The sequence below is a fragment of the Vipera ursinii genome (assembly GCF_947247035.1).
Source record: "Vipera ursinii genome assembly, chromosome: 3".
Lineage (NCBI taxonomy): Eukaryota > Metazoa > Chordata > Lepidosauria > Squamata > Viperidae > Vipera > Vipera ursinii.
The window spans coordinates 126,637,316-126,654,167 of NC_139516.1; the positions used below are offsets into that span (position 1 = coordinate 126,637,316).

Consider the following 16,852-nt stretch of genomic DNA (forward strand, 5'->3'; position numbering starts at 1 on the left):
CAAAGATGAACTCCCTGTAGCTCTCCCACATTCCTAAATAGAGTTCTCTCTGTATTTTGTCTTGCAAAGAAGTATCCGATTCTGCAATTTTCCATAATCAACTTTCTCCAGCAAACCTATCTGGATAAAAAGGATTTGGGGGGGGAGGGGAGAGAAACCTGTTTGGATAAAAGTATAAGGGACAGGGAGAAACAGTTAATGGTTACCTGTTGATGGATATTCATTGTGTTCATGCCCACAATTCACCTACTCCGTGTAACAGCCAGATATGTCTTATAAGTCAAATAATGAAATTTAATTTTTGTAGTTGTTGCTGTACATAAAACCAGAAGAAACTTGAGAAATTTTTGTCATTAAATGGGGGGAGTGTTTCTACCACCTTTTAATGTTGAAGTGTAGTACCTGTTAGGGTAAATGGAAATTTGCATATACATCAAAAGAAAATTGTTTATTATTAGCAGAAAATCATCAGGTGATAAAGATACACCCATTGCATGTAAAAGAAGAGTATACATATATATATATACATACAGATCTATTCTGCAATTTAATCCAAGCTCATCTCTTTACATGATTGCAGATTGTCCAGGAGAGATCTATCAATCATCAGACAAACTGTAGAATTAGCAAGTTTGTCATGACTGACTTTTCTGTAAAATATTGGGAAATTATGAAAAGAGTCCTACACCAACTTTCTCCAACCAGGCACCCTACAAGGTACCATTACCACAATCCACAGTAAGAATGGAGATAATGGGAGCTTTAGAAAAAAATACATTTGAACAACACAAGGTAGGAAAAGAATGTCTTAACATGTGCTGCTTGGTTTGGTGGGATGGCAGATAAACCCAACAGACCAATTTGGCTTGTCCAAATAGAAACCAAACCTTGGGCTGGGCCCCAAACCTTCTGCAAGATGCAATACTTCAAGGTATCTTCAGGCAGTATGAAAGCCACCGTTCTGCACCCGCAGCATGAAAGGAAATGCTCTTCCCCTGCCATAGTGACACCACCACACCAGTAGACTTTTGCCATTTAAGCTGGCTGCTTTAGATCCAGTAGAAGGGCGTCCTCTTTTGCCTCTGCTTTGATCAGGTTCTTCTCAGGAGGAGTCATTATTTTCTCATCTGCCTGAGAAAGGTTTTTTGATCCATTCCCTTTGTCCTTCTTCACTTTGGTTATCACTTCAGTGTAGGAAATTTCTTCAATGGCTGGTTCAGCTTCCTTACTTTCTGCTGCTGTTTCAGTGCCAGATTCTTGGGTTCCTTGTTGGCCTTCAGCCGCCGGCTGCCCTTTAGTTTTCCTATACTTTTTCAAATTCTCCTTAGTTGGTGCTGCGTTGGCAATATTTTTCTTGAACCGTATCCCAGTCTGTCTCAGCCTCTCTCCCGATTGCCTTATTCGTTCCCTTCTCTCAGGTGTTACTATTCGAGTGCGAAGCCTGTCCACCCTGTTGCCAAAATTTTGCCTTGTTTTCTGAAGGTTTTCTCTTGAAAATGCTTTTTTGATGATGTTGATGCGCCTCATCCCCAATTTCTTAAAACGGGCCGTTCGGCTTTCTTCTATGTAATACTCCTCATCAGACGAGAGATCATCGGGTGGGCAGAAGACGTCTTCTCTGCTTTCCGCTTGTGTTCTGTCTTTGACAACCGTCAGAGAAGATGGACACTGAATGTCTTCCTATAAGTAAGAGCACAATGTTATGTCTCTACCACACTTCTCAAGGATGGCTCAAAGCAAATTTAGAAAGTTCAAGAGACTTGCTGCCTCAATCATTCCACCTTATGCTATAGATTTTTCAGAACATTCACAAAGATTCAGTAGCATAAGGGCCTGTGATTATTGTTGTCTTGTCCCTGTGTAGCCTATTTTATTTTTCCAAACAGCTTTCTAATTGTTCATATGTAAGGGGTTAGTCCAGACCATTAATAAGAAATTAACCACAGAATCATATTTTTCTTATACTTTATTGCTCCTTCCTCTCTAACAGTATTAATTACTGTTAATAACCCAGATAATTACTGTTAATATCCCAGTTAATAATAACCCAGATTTGAACTGCGGTCAAGAAGAAATCCTGATGAGTCTTCGTAGCATAATGAGTAACAAATGTCAGTCACACATACACAAAAACTGTATGGGAAGTAAACCTTCAATAGCCCATTCATGATTAAAAAATAGTTAAGTGACCAATTGCTCTTTTGTCTATTCCAATCTTTGTTGTTTTCAGTACAGCTACCCTGGAAAAACTGTAGAGTTGGGCTACAGAAACAAATCCAAGAATAAAAGTCATATGGAGATTAAAGATGGGCAAATAATCACAATCAAAATCAAAGAGACAGCTAATGGGCATTGTGTCCATGGAGAAAATAGAGCAGCGAGGCTTGGAATTCTACAGGTGGCATTTTAGCAGTGGCCAAAATCACCAAAAGGCTCCAGATTGACTTATATAATAGCAATATGTCCTGAAAATATGCTGTTTGATCTCTCTATTTAAAAAAGAATCATCTTTCCAACCTAGGAGACTGTTATACGATTTGAGATCTTGAAAGGACATGCAAATGTGGAAGTAGAGAAACTTGTTGGAATATACTGCTTCAATGTATGCACAAGGAACAGTGTGCACGAGGAGCAATTATAATACCATGCAGCATAAACAATAAGGTACTAGTATAAAAATTAACATATCTTGGTAACAACCTTCTAAATATCACACTAACAACTATCATACTATATCATGCTAACAACTATCAGCCTCTCATGGTCTTCTAAAACAACCTGGTCTGTACCTGGAATCGTATAGATCAGGGGTAGGCAACCTTGGTTCTTTTATGACTCGTGGACTTCAACTCCCAAAATTCCTGAGCCAACATGGCTCAGTTTGGAAACCTCTCTCTTTGCCCTCAGCATGGCTGGCTCAGGAATTCTGGGAGTTGAAGTCCACGAGTCATAAAAGAGCCAAGGTTGCCTACCTCTGATATAGATCATTTAGTCCAATCCCCTACTCAGATTGTCATATCATCCTGGGGAAATGGCTGTCCATTTTTTTCTTTAAGTCTTCCATTGATGGAGCATCTATAACTCCAGGAAGGAAGCTGTTCCATTCCATAATGGTTCTCACTGTCATGCAATTCTTCCTTATTTCAAGTTTGAATCTCTATAAACCTACTCACTGGTTTTTGTCTTACTCTCAGGTGCTAAAAGGGGTCAATTCGATCTCTTCCCACTGACATCCCTTCATGTATTGGAAGACTGCTATCATGTCTCCCTTAGCTTTCTCTTCTTTAGGCTGAACATACTGAATTCCTCATTATTCAAAATGTCAAGCCCCTTACCATTCTTGTGCCTGTTCCTTGCACTCTTTCCAGTTCCTCAGCATTTTTCTCGTATTATGGAGAGCAGAACTGGACACAGTTTTCCAGCTGTGGTTTGAGCAGTCTAACATAGAATGTAGTATCACTTGCTAAGATACCGACACTATACTTCAATTGATGCCACTCAAGACTGCATTGGCTCTCTTGGCAGCTGTGATGCACTGTTGGCTTATTCTTAGTCTGTTATCTCCTGGGACACCCACATCTCTCTCATCTGCTAACCCAGATACTGCCTACCTTATACCTGTGCAACTGGTTTTTCCTGCCTAAATTCAGAGCCTTACATTTATCCGCATTCTTATGCATCTGGTTCTGAGATTTGCAGACTTCCTTGTGTCAGAGAGAAGAAATAAGATGTTCCAAAGGAGAGGAGCTCCCACAGAGAATGCTTGCTTCTGTGACTGCTCCCACCACACCTATTATGGGGAGGGTGGCTCGGCATTTGCTCAGATTGGGCAAGCAGATTGTCTTTGAGAAGGGCAGTAGCCTGAATGACAGTAATCTAGTTGATAAGGTTGTTCCTAATGCATCAGCTAAAGCTGGGCAGGGCCCCTGAGTCCATGGTTTCCAATTGTTCTTCTAGCAGGATTTTGAATTCATGAATAGCACAAGTTATCATCTGGTACTCTGCTTGGGACCACAAGTCAACTGAGAGACAAAGCTGGTACTATTTCAGAATCACCAGGCCTCTCAAAAGTGGACAGTAAGAAAGATGACCTTGACCGAAATGTGTAAGCTTTGTTGCCAAAGCTTTGTTACAGGGAGTAAAATAAGATTTAAATCCAGAACCTCCATTTAACATTTTGAAGTGGTTTAAGCAGCTATCTCCCAAAGTCATTGAACTAAAAGTAGGAGAAGTAAGTCCTTGACTTGCGACCATTCATTTAATGGCCTTTTACTGAAAAAAGTGGCTTATAACCAGTCCTCACACATAAGACTGTTGCAGCACCCCCACAGTCTTGTGAGCAAAATGGGTGCTTGGCAACCCATTTACAATGGCTGCAACAGCCCCGGAGTCAAGGAATTGACATTTACAACCTTTCCAGAGGATTTCCAACAAGCAAAGTAAGTGGGGGAATCCGGATTTGCTTAATGATCATGTGATTCATTTAACTATTGTGGCAAAAAAGATTGTAAAATCAGCATAACTTGCTCAATGACAGTATTGCTTAGTGAAGGAGGTTCTGTCCCAATTGTGACCGTAAGTGGAGAGCTACCTGTACAACACAATCAGATTTGCAAGTTTTGTTATTATATTTAGTTTTAATAAAGGTAATTTTAGCCTTCTGTGGAGTTGACTTTTTTGGACTGGACTATCTAGTGGGGCTAACATAACCAATAGCCACCTCATCTTGCTCAGGGTGCATCTGATCCTCTTTCTCTCCATCCAGACCCTGCCATCCTTCTGGCAGCACTTTAGAACTTCCATTGCATTCTCCATTCAACCTGCAGTGGAGATTCCCAATTGAGTAATATCACCTCACTAATACCTCACCTCCAACTGGCAGTTTACTTCTTTCAGGGGCATCACAAAGATTTTAACAAGACGGGAAAATACTGTAGCATCTTCTACTGGAGTGCTCTAAGAACCACCTTCTCCCCACCCAACCACTCATTCAAGGAATAGAATCATCATAGTATGGGATCTCAGACAACCCAAAAAGATGCTGTGGAAAACGGTGTCAAAAGCTATTGAGAAATCTAATAGAAAGGATTGTCATACTCCTCCTCCTCAAGCCCTGCCACATGTCATCCATGAGGGCAGCCAATATGATCATAATATAGTCTAAAACCTGACAGTCACAGGCCCCAATAATCTTCCCTCAAAGAGGTTGAAGATAGATCCCATACGATTTAAATTAAGCCTCTTTACAGGCTGCTGGAAAAGAGACATTGGCTACAGCTTGGATGCCAGGATGTTCTGGGGATTAATCACCATCTTCCAGCATCTGAAAATGTCAGAGAATGAAACTGGGTCCTTGTGTTTGTACATCACACATCCTTCTAGTATTTCCTAGAAGATATTTTGCTCTTTAATGGAACATATACAACATAAAAAGGGAAGTTCAGGAAAGGTCAGCAAAATAATTTCAGTTGTGAAAGATTTAGAGGAGATATTGTTTAACATTTCACCCAAATCTTTGAGGAAAAAATGTAATTTGCTTAGCTCAGCAGGCTCAGTTCTTCCAGACGAAAGATAACTATGTTGATCCTTGAACTATTAGGTGATAAACAAGTAAGCCAGAATTCATTTGTTTCTGATACAAGCATAATGTACATGATAGAATGCAGTAATGCGATAGTGTTTTTTTTCTTTTTCAAAATTAAAAGAAGAAAGAATATAGACCCAATCTATGCAACAGCCTGAGAAATGAGGTGGGGTTATTTAATTTTTCTGTTACTGATTTTGTGTTTGAGACTGGCTTTCTTGAAACCAGCCAGTGTTAAGATTAACCAGATTTGAAATTTAAATAAGAAACACCATGTTTATCCAACCCAGTTTTGAAATGTAACCTTCCCTCCCAATGTCTGGGAAAGAACAAACATGATTTGCTGTACTTTCTTGTTGCCACTAAAGATGGCTTTGCTGCAAATCAATCTATCTTTCACAAAACCCCACAAAATGGCTGCTTTCAGCTGAGCAAATCATATGAACTTATTTCGTATGTATGCAGTCACTTTATTCCTTTCCTTACTCAAAAAAATATATGCTTGGAAGCCACAGTCAATTTCCAATTATCTCTTACAAAATAATGGCAATGTCTCCCAAATAATGCAGAATATAAAGCTATTTCTTAATACTGGCTTTTAAATCCTGATTCATTTGGAGGGTATTAACCATAGTTCAACTGCTGTTTCCTCCAATGATAATAAGCAACTTCTTTCAAGCCTGTCAAAATCACAACAAAGCAAATTTTAGTCTGAAGAGTTTGAACTTTTGCACATTATACCAAAATCTAAATAATATTTAAGTCAATGTGACATTCAATATTCTTCTCAATAAAGCATGTTGACCAATTGTCCAACTAAACATCTTGGAGGAAAGAGAGAATAATCAATTAATTGGCAACTAATGACAATGTTTGCTGGTTTCCACCAAACTCCATATTCAATCATGATCAATCACTTTTGGTGAAGGTGCTTTCATTGTATTGCTACAGCAGTATTAATCTTTCCACCATTCTTCTGTGTTTTGGTAAAACTTTGCTCCTTGTTGAGTTGGAGCATCATGGAAAATGCAAACGTACTGCTAAGCCTAGCTAAGCCCATGGACCATTCAGCCACTTGGCTATTTATACTCTATCTAGCGACGATTGATCTGAATATTGGATCGCTCTGTGAAGAACAGACATAACTAAAAATGACATTTCTAAATTTCATAATCAAGACATGCTAGCATAATTCAGAGAATGAATATACATATACATAATTTATTGAGTTCCACTGTTACAGCATCAAAACCCATATGTGCGAGAGGCACATAAATGCACCTAAGATTAGAATTTGTTGTTTTTTATAAATGTACCATACCATCCACAATAAAAATAAAAGCAAACAGTAATGCAGAAGGATTTTTTTTCTATGCTCAAACATGACAGCCAAAGTGTGATGTCTTTTATAAACTGACATATCTGGAAATAATAATTCTAATGGTTTCAGTGCAACCACAGGAACAATCCAGCCAAAACTAAGGACTACTAAATTCATTTTTTAATTTTTTTAAGGAAGAGTGAGCATCTATAATCCTCATTTTGAAAGAAACATGAGTTCAGTAGGGCTCAGCATCACAGCAAATGAGTTGTAGCTGAAAAATATTTAGGTTGGATACTTCCCACTATTTGTTTCCAGTGCAGCACATCGTATTTTCAATGAATGTGATATGTCAACTTCCTCAACATATAAAAAAATTACACAAAGGAAGGCATTTCATGTGTCATCAAGCATTTTGATGAACTAAACAGCAATATTGTTTTTCTCACTGCAATTGTTATTCTTTGAAAGGAATATAATATTCCAATAGCTTAAAGTGAAGACAGTGTAATACCTGATGACTTTAACGAGAAGGAAGGAGTCTGACTCTCCAACAAGATTTGGGATTCTTAAACACGCTACTGCATTTGCAATTTCAATGCCCCTGCAGCTAAGCACAACATTAATTATTTGGACACTGCATATGAAATCAGTGTTATGTACAATAAAACACTTTGATTAGGACAGAACCATTTTGAATAACAAATTAATTTAACTCAAGAACTGTTCACTTCTTTTCCAAATAAGACACTGTGAATTTTGCAAGTCAATTAACTTTATTTTCCCACCTTACACTGATATGTCCATTTAAGTGCCAGGATTTGGGGGCTTGTTTTTTGTTTTTTTAGACAAAAAATTTCTTTGGGAAAAAGGGAATTTGGAAGCAAACTGTTTCCAATTGTTAAAGGCAATCAGCAAAGAAAATATAACTGAGCTCTTAAAAGGGGAAAAATACTGTGCAATTAATGGAAGCACTACACTGTGCAAAGAATTGCTGAGGCCAAATTCTCTACTTAACCCTCTAAAAAAATAAAAGGGACGACAGTCACGCCTGGAATACTAGTCATGATACCCAACTGCCTGCCTCAGATTGCCTTTCACAGATGCAACGCACAGTCTTGCTGATCTACACTTAATCTTATGTTGGCTGGCTGAGAGACTTCCCAAACTAATAATAGACTGCCTGCCTTGCCACCAGTGGATATAAGCTTCAGCACATTCAGAAGCAAAAATCAATGCTGAAAAACCACAAAGCATAACACATTTTGAGATGGAGAGGGCTTTTAAGAAAGAACCATTCTTTGGATTGTTAAGCAAACCAGAAAGTGTGAAGTTGCAATAGCAATAACAACAGGTTTTTTTTTTTAAAAAAAAAAAGGTTTACCTGGTAAATGACAACACGAAACTTGTTTTTCCGCAGTATTTCTTCCTGTTTGGTCTCCACCTTCTGCACATTAACATTCTGCTTCTCTACTCGGACTCTCACTTCTTTGACCCGGGCACTAACTTTGCGCGTTTTCTCCAACAGCTTGTTAACTGTGTATCCTGTGTTACCATGTGCCTGAGCCAGCTTTAGAATGTCGATCTGAATTGTCTTGATGGCGTCTTCCATTTCTCTGTGGCGCTGCTCAATCCGCTTTTGACTGGCCTGCACGCTATCTACGATAGTGGCTACCTTGTCCAGGACTCTGACAATGGTAAACGCAGCGTCTTCTTCTTCTTCATCATCCGTGATGCTTGACTGGCGATTTGGGTGGATTTTATCCATTTCCAGAGCTGCACGATGATCCATACTGCCCGTCTACGGATCAGTCTACGGGAGTTGAAATATAACAGCCGTTCAAACCTCAGTGGGACAATCCTGGCACTGTTGCAAGAAGGTTGTTCGACAGCTGTCTTTAAGGGAATGTTCAGAAGCAGGGTCTGAAACTCCACCCCAAAGCACTTGTCAAATATTTATACCCACAAAATAGCCACGCCTGATTGTTCAAGTGCCTCCTGCAATATGAACCCTCTAAAATTAGGAAGCAGCACTCTGGGAAAAGAACATGCACTGAAAGAAGCACATTCCTATAACCAATAAACTTATCTGAGTTAATCTGGGAAGAGTTAAACAATATAACAATCAAAGAACTAACTCACAATCTGTTAAAATCCATGTTACTTCTATTTTAATTTAAATTACTGTGTTTTTTCTTGTGTTCAGGTGGTAGGGAGAGGATCAATGCTTTTTAACAGACCTTTGGCAACTGAAATGACATTTCCCATTTTCTTTCAAAGCACATAGGTTGCTCCTTCCAATAATAGGGGACAGATTAAATAAGAAAAGAAAACATTGCATTGGCATACCTTTCCAGTTGAAATATTCAAAGCCTTTTTATTGAACAAATTATTTATTCCTACATGCAGAATTGGAAAGCCTAAAACTACATGTTAAACAGTTGGAACACACCCTAGTTACATTTTAGCTCTGAATCGTCCGAACAATTACTAACATCCTATTAATATAATAAATACAACCAGCAGACTTTATTTGGAGACACATTCTCAGCTCTTGAAATTATTCTTGACAAGAGCACAGTTTTTTATATTATTTTTGTTGTTTTTTTGCATTTTAATCACAAAGACTGTACAATTGTGTTTGCTGATGTGAAAACAGGTATCTTCTTTAGAAAACTGTAGTAAATATGAAAATTGTTTAAACAGTGGCTAACACAGTTACATCCCAATCAGGTATGTGGATTATTACCATAATTCATAACAAAAAAGCAATATATTTGTCTGTCCAGGACAAATGTGCTCTGCTCAGCTGAGCAGTTTTTCGAATAATGAACTGTATATTATAATTATTATTGTACAATTTAAAAATAAAGTGTCAACTATTTATGCAGAAGATGGCGCTGAAACCTGGGCCATAAAGTTTGGGTTGGATCCAGACTAAAGAAGCAGTCCTTTACATACTTACCTGGGAATAATTTCCATTAAACTGAATGGAACTTATTTCTGAGGAGAGATATATAGGATTGCATTCTAAGTTAATTGCACAATTTGTTTTCATTGAAAACAATGGGAATTTAGATTCTTATGAGCACAAGGTAGAGCTAACTTAGTCTGGATTCAGCCCATTCTAAATGTAACAACTACACACAAAAACACATCTTCACATTTCATGCGATTGGCAGTGTCTAAAAAAATCCATTACTAAGTTTTAAAAACATTTAAATATCTACGGTATTTAAACACAGTGTCTTCTAATTCCTCATAAGAAAAGTATGTTGTAAACATCTTTACCCTTTTTGCTAGGAAACAGGATGGGCTCCATTTTCATTTGTTGAACAACCATTGGTGAAATGTCTCTCTTTTCAAAATTCTTACATTCCATGATCAAAGCACAAGTCTTATCAATATAACCATGGGATACAAATACAAGAAATAAACTAACATCTTCCTCAAACCATGAAATGGGATGTTACTAGAGCAGTCCATAGCTATTAGCTGCTTCCTGGAATAAAACAAAACAGCTACACTAAAAATAATAATAACAATAATAATTAAAATGTCCAAAAATAAGGCCTCTGAAATAAATATTTCCATTGTTTTAAAAAAAGTTAATAAAATTGTACATCACATGGTCAATGTAGGTATAAAAAATGATGCTAAACCATTCTGGATGACGTATCTGATGTAAAGTGGCCTAAATTTTGTTTCTGCCGTCGTCCTCTGTTGTTTTGGGGACATTTCCTGTTATCAGAAGCAAGCAGGAGAGAAAAATGGATCAGTAAACAAAGTATTTAAAAACATTTTTTTACAATTATAGATAGTTCTGGCTTAGTTACAATTGGAACCAACAATTGTGTTGCTAAGCGGTGCAGTCCCTAACGAAAATATCATGGCAGACGTATGATGTCATTTCCCATTTGGTCATTAAGTGAGTCACCACGAGTTGTTAAACAAGATATCACATGAACATGACTTGCAATTTTAATACCGGCTTCTCCATTGACGTTGCTTGTCAGAAGCCGGTTGCAAAGCACACAAATATTGATCATCTGACAGTGGGACGCTGTTATGGTTTTAAGCCCTGGCCTGATGCAAAGTGACCAAACATTGATCACATGACTATGATGATCAATTATTTGCAATGATCTTAAACAAAAGCACTGGTCAAAAAGTTACTTGATCAGTGCAGTTGTAACTGAACCACTGCAAAACAGGGCAGTCATTCAGAGAAGTCTACACATATGTATGTATGTATGTATGTATGTATGTATGTATTTGCTTTCTCTGCTGCTCCAATCAATGAGCAGCTTCCATATTCTGTGCATTCATAAGAGTAAAAATACAATAAGTATAATAAGAGATACTGCAGCAACAACAACAAAACCATTGCAAGCAGTCCTCATATTGGGAGCCTCAGAAGCAGTGCAGGAAAAATGTTTTGCAGCAGCTTCCACCAGGAAAAATAATTCTTTTTTAAAAAAAAGAACGAACAGATGCTCTCTGGTATCACTTTAATAAGAGGCATGTAAGCATCCTCCATTCCCAGCCCCTGACCCTTCCCTTTTTATAGCCCCAGATATTCCAAGGTATTTTACTCCCTCACCAATCAGGAAAGTCCCAGGTGAGAATGTTCAGGTATCCAAATAGACAGAAAGGAAGGTACAGTGAACGAATGAACATATACAGGCAATGCTATAGCTAACAATGCCACCCCATTTCCACCACTTATATTGCTATGATAGCCCTTATGGCCTGTGATACATGAAAACAATATTTTAAAACATTAATTAATGGTAAGTGGGAGATAATTAGTGTTTCTTTGGGGTGCATACAATTAATGTAAAACCTCTACAAAGAATACATTTGAATGGAGTAGTCAATGCAGCGATAATGTAAAACCAGCTCCTAGTATTTGGAATTACTGTATTACAGGCTTCTCAAAGCACAGATTCCTGAATCCTTTGATGCAAGAAACTGGTAAGGCTCCCCTTCCTTTTTCTTGGAATCATCTAGGGGAGTTGTAAATGGGCATGTGCAATGAGAAACGAGACATTCCAGGAAGAAAATTAAGATTCATCTAATCAAGGAGCTACTATGAGTCATGCTTGGCATCGTTAACCATAATTAAGGCTCACGAGCTTTTGTCGGATATCCTCTTTCTCCTTCTCGCTTGATAACCTTGTTTGGCTAAAACAGCGTTCCAAACATTACTTGATGGTCAAGTGCCAGGATGAGAAACCAAGACCCAAAGGCTTCAAGCCTATATACATTTACTTGAGATTTACTTCTGAATAAATATGCATAGAATTTAAGTTTATGGCCAAATAAATGCATATAGAAAATCTGATCCTTTAACTGTTTTCCTGGGCAGTCTTATTACTGAGGAGCTTGTAAAACTGCTTCACTTCAGCGTATCAGCAAAATGAAAAATGAAAGATAATTTTATTTTACTTTATTGAACAACTTCAAAATTATTTTCTAAATTAATTTATTATTAGCCTAGTCCCGAGTTTGTTGCCAGAACACAGGTTATTTACTATCAGCTATCAAAGAAGAGAAGTTAAGAGAATTCTAAAATGGTATGAAGCCCATTCCAGTTGTAGGGGAGCCCTCATACTCACTAGTTCTGAGTTAATTTCAGCAATTGGAGGCAGTCTGTATTGGGCAATCTATTGCTTACGTTGGCCATGATATGTCATCCAGCCAACAAATGTTGACCTTTGAATTATATTTTGTTAAAGCTGTAGGATAAAGCTTTGGAGATACAAAGCAGAAAACTATTTTGAGCACCATTGTTGTCCAGCAGGTTGACTGATGTATGAAATCGGTTTTTTGAAAAACAATGCAAGCCACATGAGGACTCAATAAATACAGCATTATAGAATAAATAAGGTACATGTGGGTGGGTGTGCCTTCAAGTCAGTTTGTGACTCCTAGTGACTTCCTGGACAAGTCCCTGTAGGTTTCTTGAAATGGTTTTTTTTTTAACAAACATTGCTTGTTTCCTAGGGCTGAGAGAGGAGGACTGGACCAAAGTCACACCCAGCTGGATTTTGTGCATAGGCAGGACTAGAACTCATAGTTTCCTGGTTTCTAGCCTGCTGCTTTAACCACTGCATCAAATGGGCTTTCAAAGTTACATAAATCCAGTGAATAAATCCATTACAACTATCATTACTTTGTTTGACTGCAGACAGGCCTTCTCCTTCACTCTTGCACACAATGCAATTGAGCTGATAAATTTATTTATTATTGATTAATTGATTCATTCATTTTGTAGGGCCGCCCAACTCAGCCAAGTGAATAGGTATCTACAACTTCACATGTGAGAAAGTGTTCTTGATAACCCAGTATGCTTTAATATTTTCTTGCTCACAAAGAATATTATATGGAGATCCGAGCACATAGTAAATGATTGACACACATAGAGGAGAGATTCAAATTGTTGCTTCACCATGAGGAATTGGAATGAATCCTGTGAGTGTAAATAGGGCCACAGAGAATCTATCTTTGACATGGGCGTGGATGAGCAAGCAGCAATCCTGTAGAAGTATTTTAAGCCATAGCATGGATTAAAGGAACAAGAAGGGCTGGTATGTGTATCATATTCCAGAGCCTGATTTCCCTTCTATTTCTTTGCTGTACTTATTCCACCCCTAGAAATAACTGAGATGAATGAAGCCAACATTCCTCCTTGTAAAACATTTTAGTGGAGTTTGAGATCAATGATATAGAAAAGGGGATAGGCAAACAGGATGATGAACAGATAGGAAATAAGTTGATTCCAATACAGTATTGATGGATTCGGATCTCAGTGCCAACATATCATTGGGGATGCAAGTTAGTGCCGGAGTGAGAAATTCACTTTCTTCTCTCAGTTTTCATTCATTTTGATTGAAAGAACATTTGTTTTCAAAATTACTTGAAATAAGAAATTCTCCTGAGTGGACTAGGTCATTCTTGCGCTTATTTAATTAGAAGCTGCCCAGAGGATACATGCTTATTTTCTTTATATAACTGCACCTTTCATTATATAATTATACCTCCAGTGATTTTCATCCTATGTTTCAATTAAATCCCAAGAAAACCTAGGGAGAGAATTCCTTGCTTTGGCTTTTTTTCAATAGCAATGCAGCATCCTAGTTTTGACAAACCGCTGGAGAAATTCTCTTACCCTTTTCCTCTGCCCATAAATTTAGTAAATAATTCTGAAATCTTCTGCACTGAGTTCTAATTCAAACATTTTTTCCACACATGGAAGTTTGATTATAGGACTGTGGCATCTTGTGACATTTACATCAAGAATACTTACCTAAGTATTTTACCTTGATAATAATAGAACACATGTGTGCACTTACTATATATAGACTCAGAGTGTATATAAGTGTTTCACACATATACACCTACTTCCATGGAAAGAGAGTGAAAGAGAGAGCACATTTCAAATAGCAAAAGTACTTATTACCTTAATCCATTAAGAAAGTAGGTGGGAACGTACAAATCATGATCCTAACAAAATAAATGATGTTGTGCCTTTTAACTTACCGGGTTATACACATAACAATTGCAACTATAATGGCAATCTGGACGGCTCCAATTATTGCTGCAATAAGCACATGAGTGAACTTTTGTCTACTCGGGACAACATAAAGTATGCTAAAGTCTGTTTTTTCACAATGTTGTCCTGTGTATCCAGATTCACACCTAAAAAACAAGAGTAAAAGGCCTAAGAGTAGGAATATTCTATATATAATATGATATACTCTGTGTGTAGTGATACACACACACATACACTATTGTTAGAATAGAATAGTAAAATCTAAACAAAAAAGCTCTGCATTAGATAATATAGACAATAGAATAAAACAAAGAGAAACAACTGTTAAGTATAAACAAAAACATTATGGAAAACTTTATAGCAATATCTTCTCCTATTCCCTTCCATTTTTCTTTTCCCAATTGTTGACTGCAGCTTATTAATACTTTACATTGAAGACTGAAGATTATTGCTAATATTTTTTCAAATCCTTTTGTTGTTGTTGTTTTTCATTGGTCTCATATCTTATTTCCTACAAACTATATTCCAAATGTCTAAATGAGCTGTGTTGTATAATGTGTAGTACATAAGGAAGCCACTCCTGCCTAAATTTCTGTTTCTGTTATGGACATATAGTCCATCACTGTTCCTCTTTTCCAATGATTTGTTGAATTTGTTCTTGCAAACGGTCAGCATATATTCTAGCAAATTCTGATATATTTCGAGTGTGTTTTCTGAGATTCTACCTAATAAAATTTTTATCAGTTCAAATTTTAAAAAAAAAAGATTGAAGGAGTAATTTTTTATAATTGACATTATTTTGTAATTTGCACCATACAAATGAGAAAAATTCAAAGACGTGAGTCTTTATACTAATAAAGCTCCACTAAGATTTATAGAAATGTACTGCATAGTTTGCACAGAGATTTATAAAATTTAAAATGTCCAAAGACGACAAAGTAAGAGTGCATTCTAGACAGATAAATGTGCAAAAGATTAGAAGCAACTATTTTTAGGGTGTATCTATCACCTCAGTATTTATATGGTAGATTAACTGGCAGACTTATTTATTTCTTCTCCTTTAATGTCTTTTTTTATCCTAAAATTGTCCTCTAGGTGAGTGTGAGTTCTTGGTTTTCCAGGGAATAAATTACTGTTAAATCAACATGACTATAACTACTTCTCCGAGCCTGGGGGGAAAAAAAGTTTACACCTTGATTAATTTAATCTGAGCATTTTTAACAGAGGTTAATCCAAATACAAAAATCACAACTGCTTTTAAAACTTCTGCAGGGATAGTTGCAACTTTAATTCAAGGTTAGTTAATAAAAAGAGCAATGGCATTCAATCTAACATGAATACAATACAGCGGCAAGGATTTTCCCCTTCCTTTTCTTAAAAAATAAAAATCTGCAATCCATGCCTATTTATGCTAGAGAAATGAGCCAAAGCCTTCAACTGATACCTTTATCCTCTCCGGCACATTTCAGCACCACCTTTTATCATCTCTTTATGCCATTCGAACGTATCAACTGCAATGCTACTAAAGTTTCCCCAGGCAAAGAAAAATCTGGAAAGGCATACACAGAAAGGCTTATGTGCTCCTGGCTCCTAACTGCAGTGGGGAGAAATATGTGAACCAGGGTGGTGGCGGGGAACACTTATGCAAGTAACCCTGCTTGAACTGCAGCAAACTGAATCAAGACGAGCACCCTTCATAAACATTCCTGGTACCCCAATCTTTTGATACCTGCTCTCCTTCTCTAGCAAATCTAAAGAAGATAGAGAGGAAAAAATTCATAGGCGTTTGCTAGGCTTAAGCAGGCTGGGCTAAAAAGATTAATAGGAAGTGCTTGTTGCAGGAGGATGTTTTTCTGTACTTTGGTTTGTTTTTGATCTATTAAGAGTTCTAAGAGATTCGTCCTTGTATCCGTGTCTATGTCTATATCCTCTATCATTGCACTGAAGGAGGTCTTCTGTCACTTTCCCCCGCCAGTAATTGACAGCTGCCATCAGTCAACCCTTGGTAATTTGAAAAACAAACAAACAAAAAACGCTGAATTTTACTGCCGTCAGGTTGTAGACCATCCTTGTGCCTTTGTTGTGGGGGGGCAGGGAAGGGGAAGAGAAAGCTGTGGTGACTATAAAGTATGTCAATGGCCCAACAAACATGCAGAAAGTGGCATTCTTTAAAAAAATGAAACCTACCCCTTTTCCCTGTTACATTCTTTCCTTAGCTTTGTTCAAACGATTCTATACAGAATCTACTTTGTTCACATAGCAGCAGACAGGAGTAAAAACAGGTAGAAAATAGTAGAATGCTCTACATTCAAAATGATAACTTAACAAAAACACAACATTGGATATGACTAAAACCCTCCAGATAGGAGAGAGGAGAACCTCCTTTCAA

At 37.4% G+C, this 16,852-nt stretch overlaps 2 protein-coding genes across 2 annotated transcripts in view; both read right to left on the reverse strand.

The window, feature by feature from the left end:
* Positions 1–464: 464 nt before the first annotated feature.
* CAVIN4 (caveolae associated protein 4) lies at positions 465–9,347 on the reverse strand. The gene is made up of 2 exons (XM_083358605.1): positions 8,290–9,347; positions 465–1,680 (listed from the first exon to the last, which is right to left on the reverse strand). The coding sequence occupies exons 1-2, from the start codon at positions 8,695–8,697 to the stop codon at positions 1,036–1,038; spliced, it is 1,053 nt and encodes a 350-aa protein (XP_083214731.1). The 5' UTR covers positions 8,698–9,347; the 3' UTR covers positions 465–1,035.
* Positions 9,348–10,478: 1,131 nt separating this feature from the next.
* TMEFF1 (transmembrane protein with EGF like and two follistatin like domains 1) overlaps positions 10,479–16,852 on the reverse strand; it is a gene marked incomplete at its 5' end in the record, with an annotated part of 109,500 nt that continues 103,126 nt past the window's right edge. Inside the window, 2 exons of the mRNA XM_083360389.1 lie at positions 10,479–10,646; positions 14,451–14,609. Of these exons, the coding sequence (XP_083216515.1) occupies positions 10,562–10,646; positions 14,451–14,609 (244 nt within the window). The 3' untranslated portion in view covers positions 10,479–10,561. The remainder of the gene's footprint in view (positions 10,647–14,450; positions 14,610–16,852) is intronic.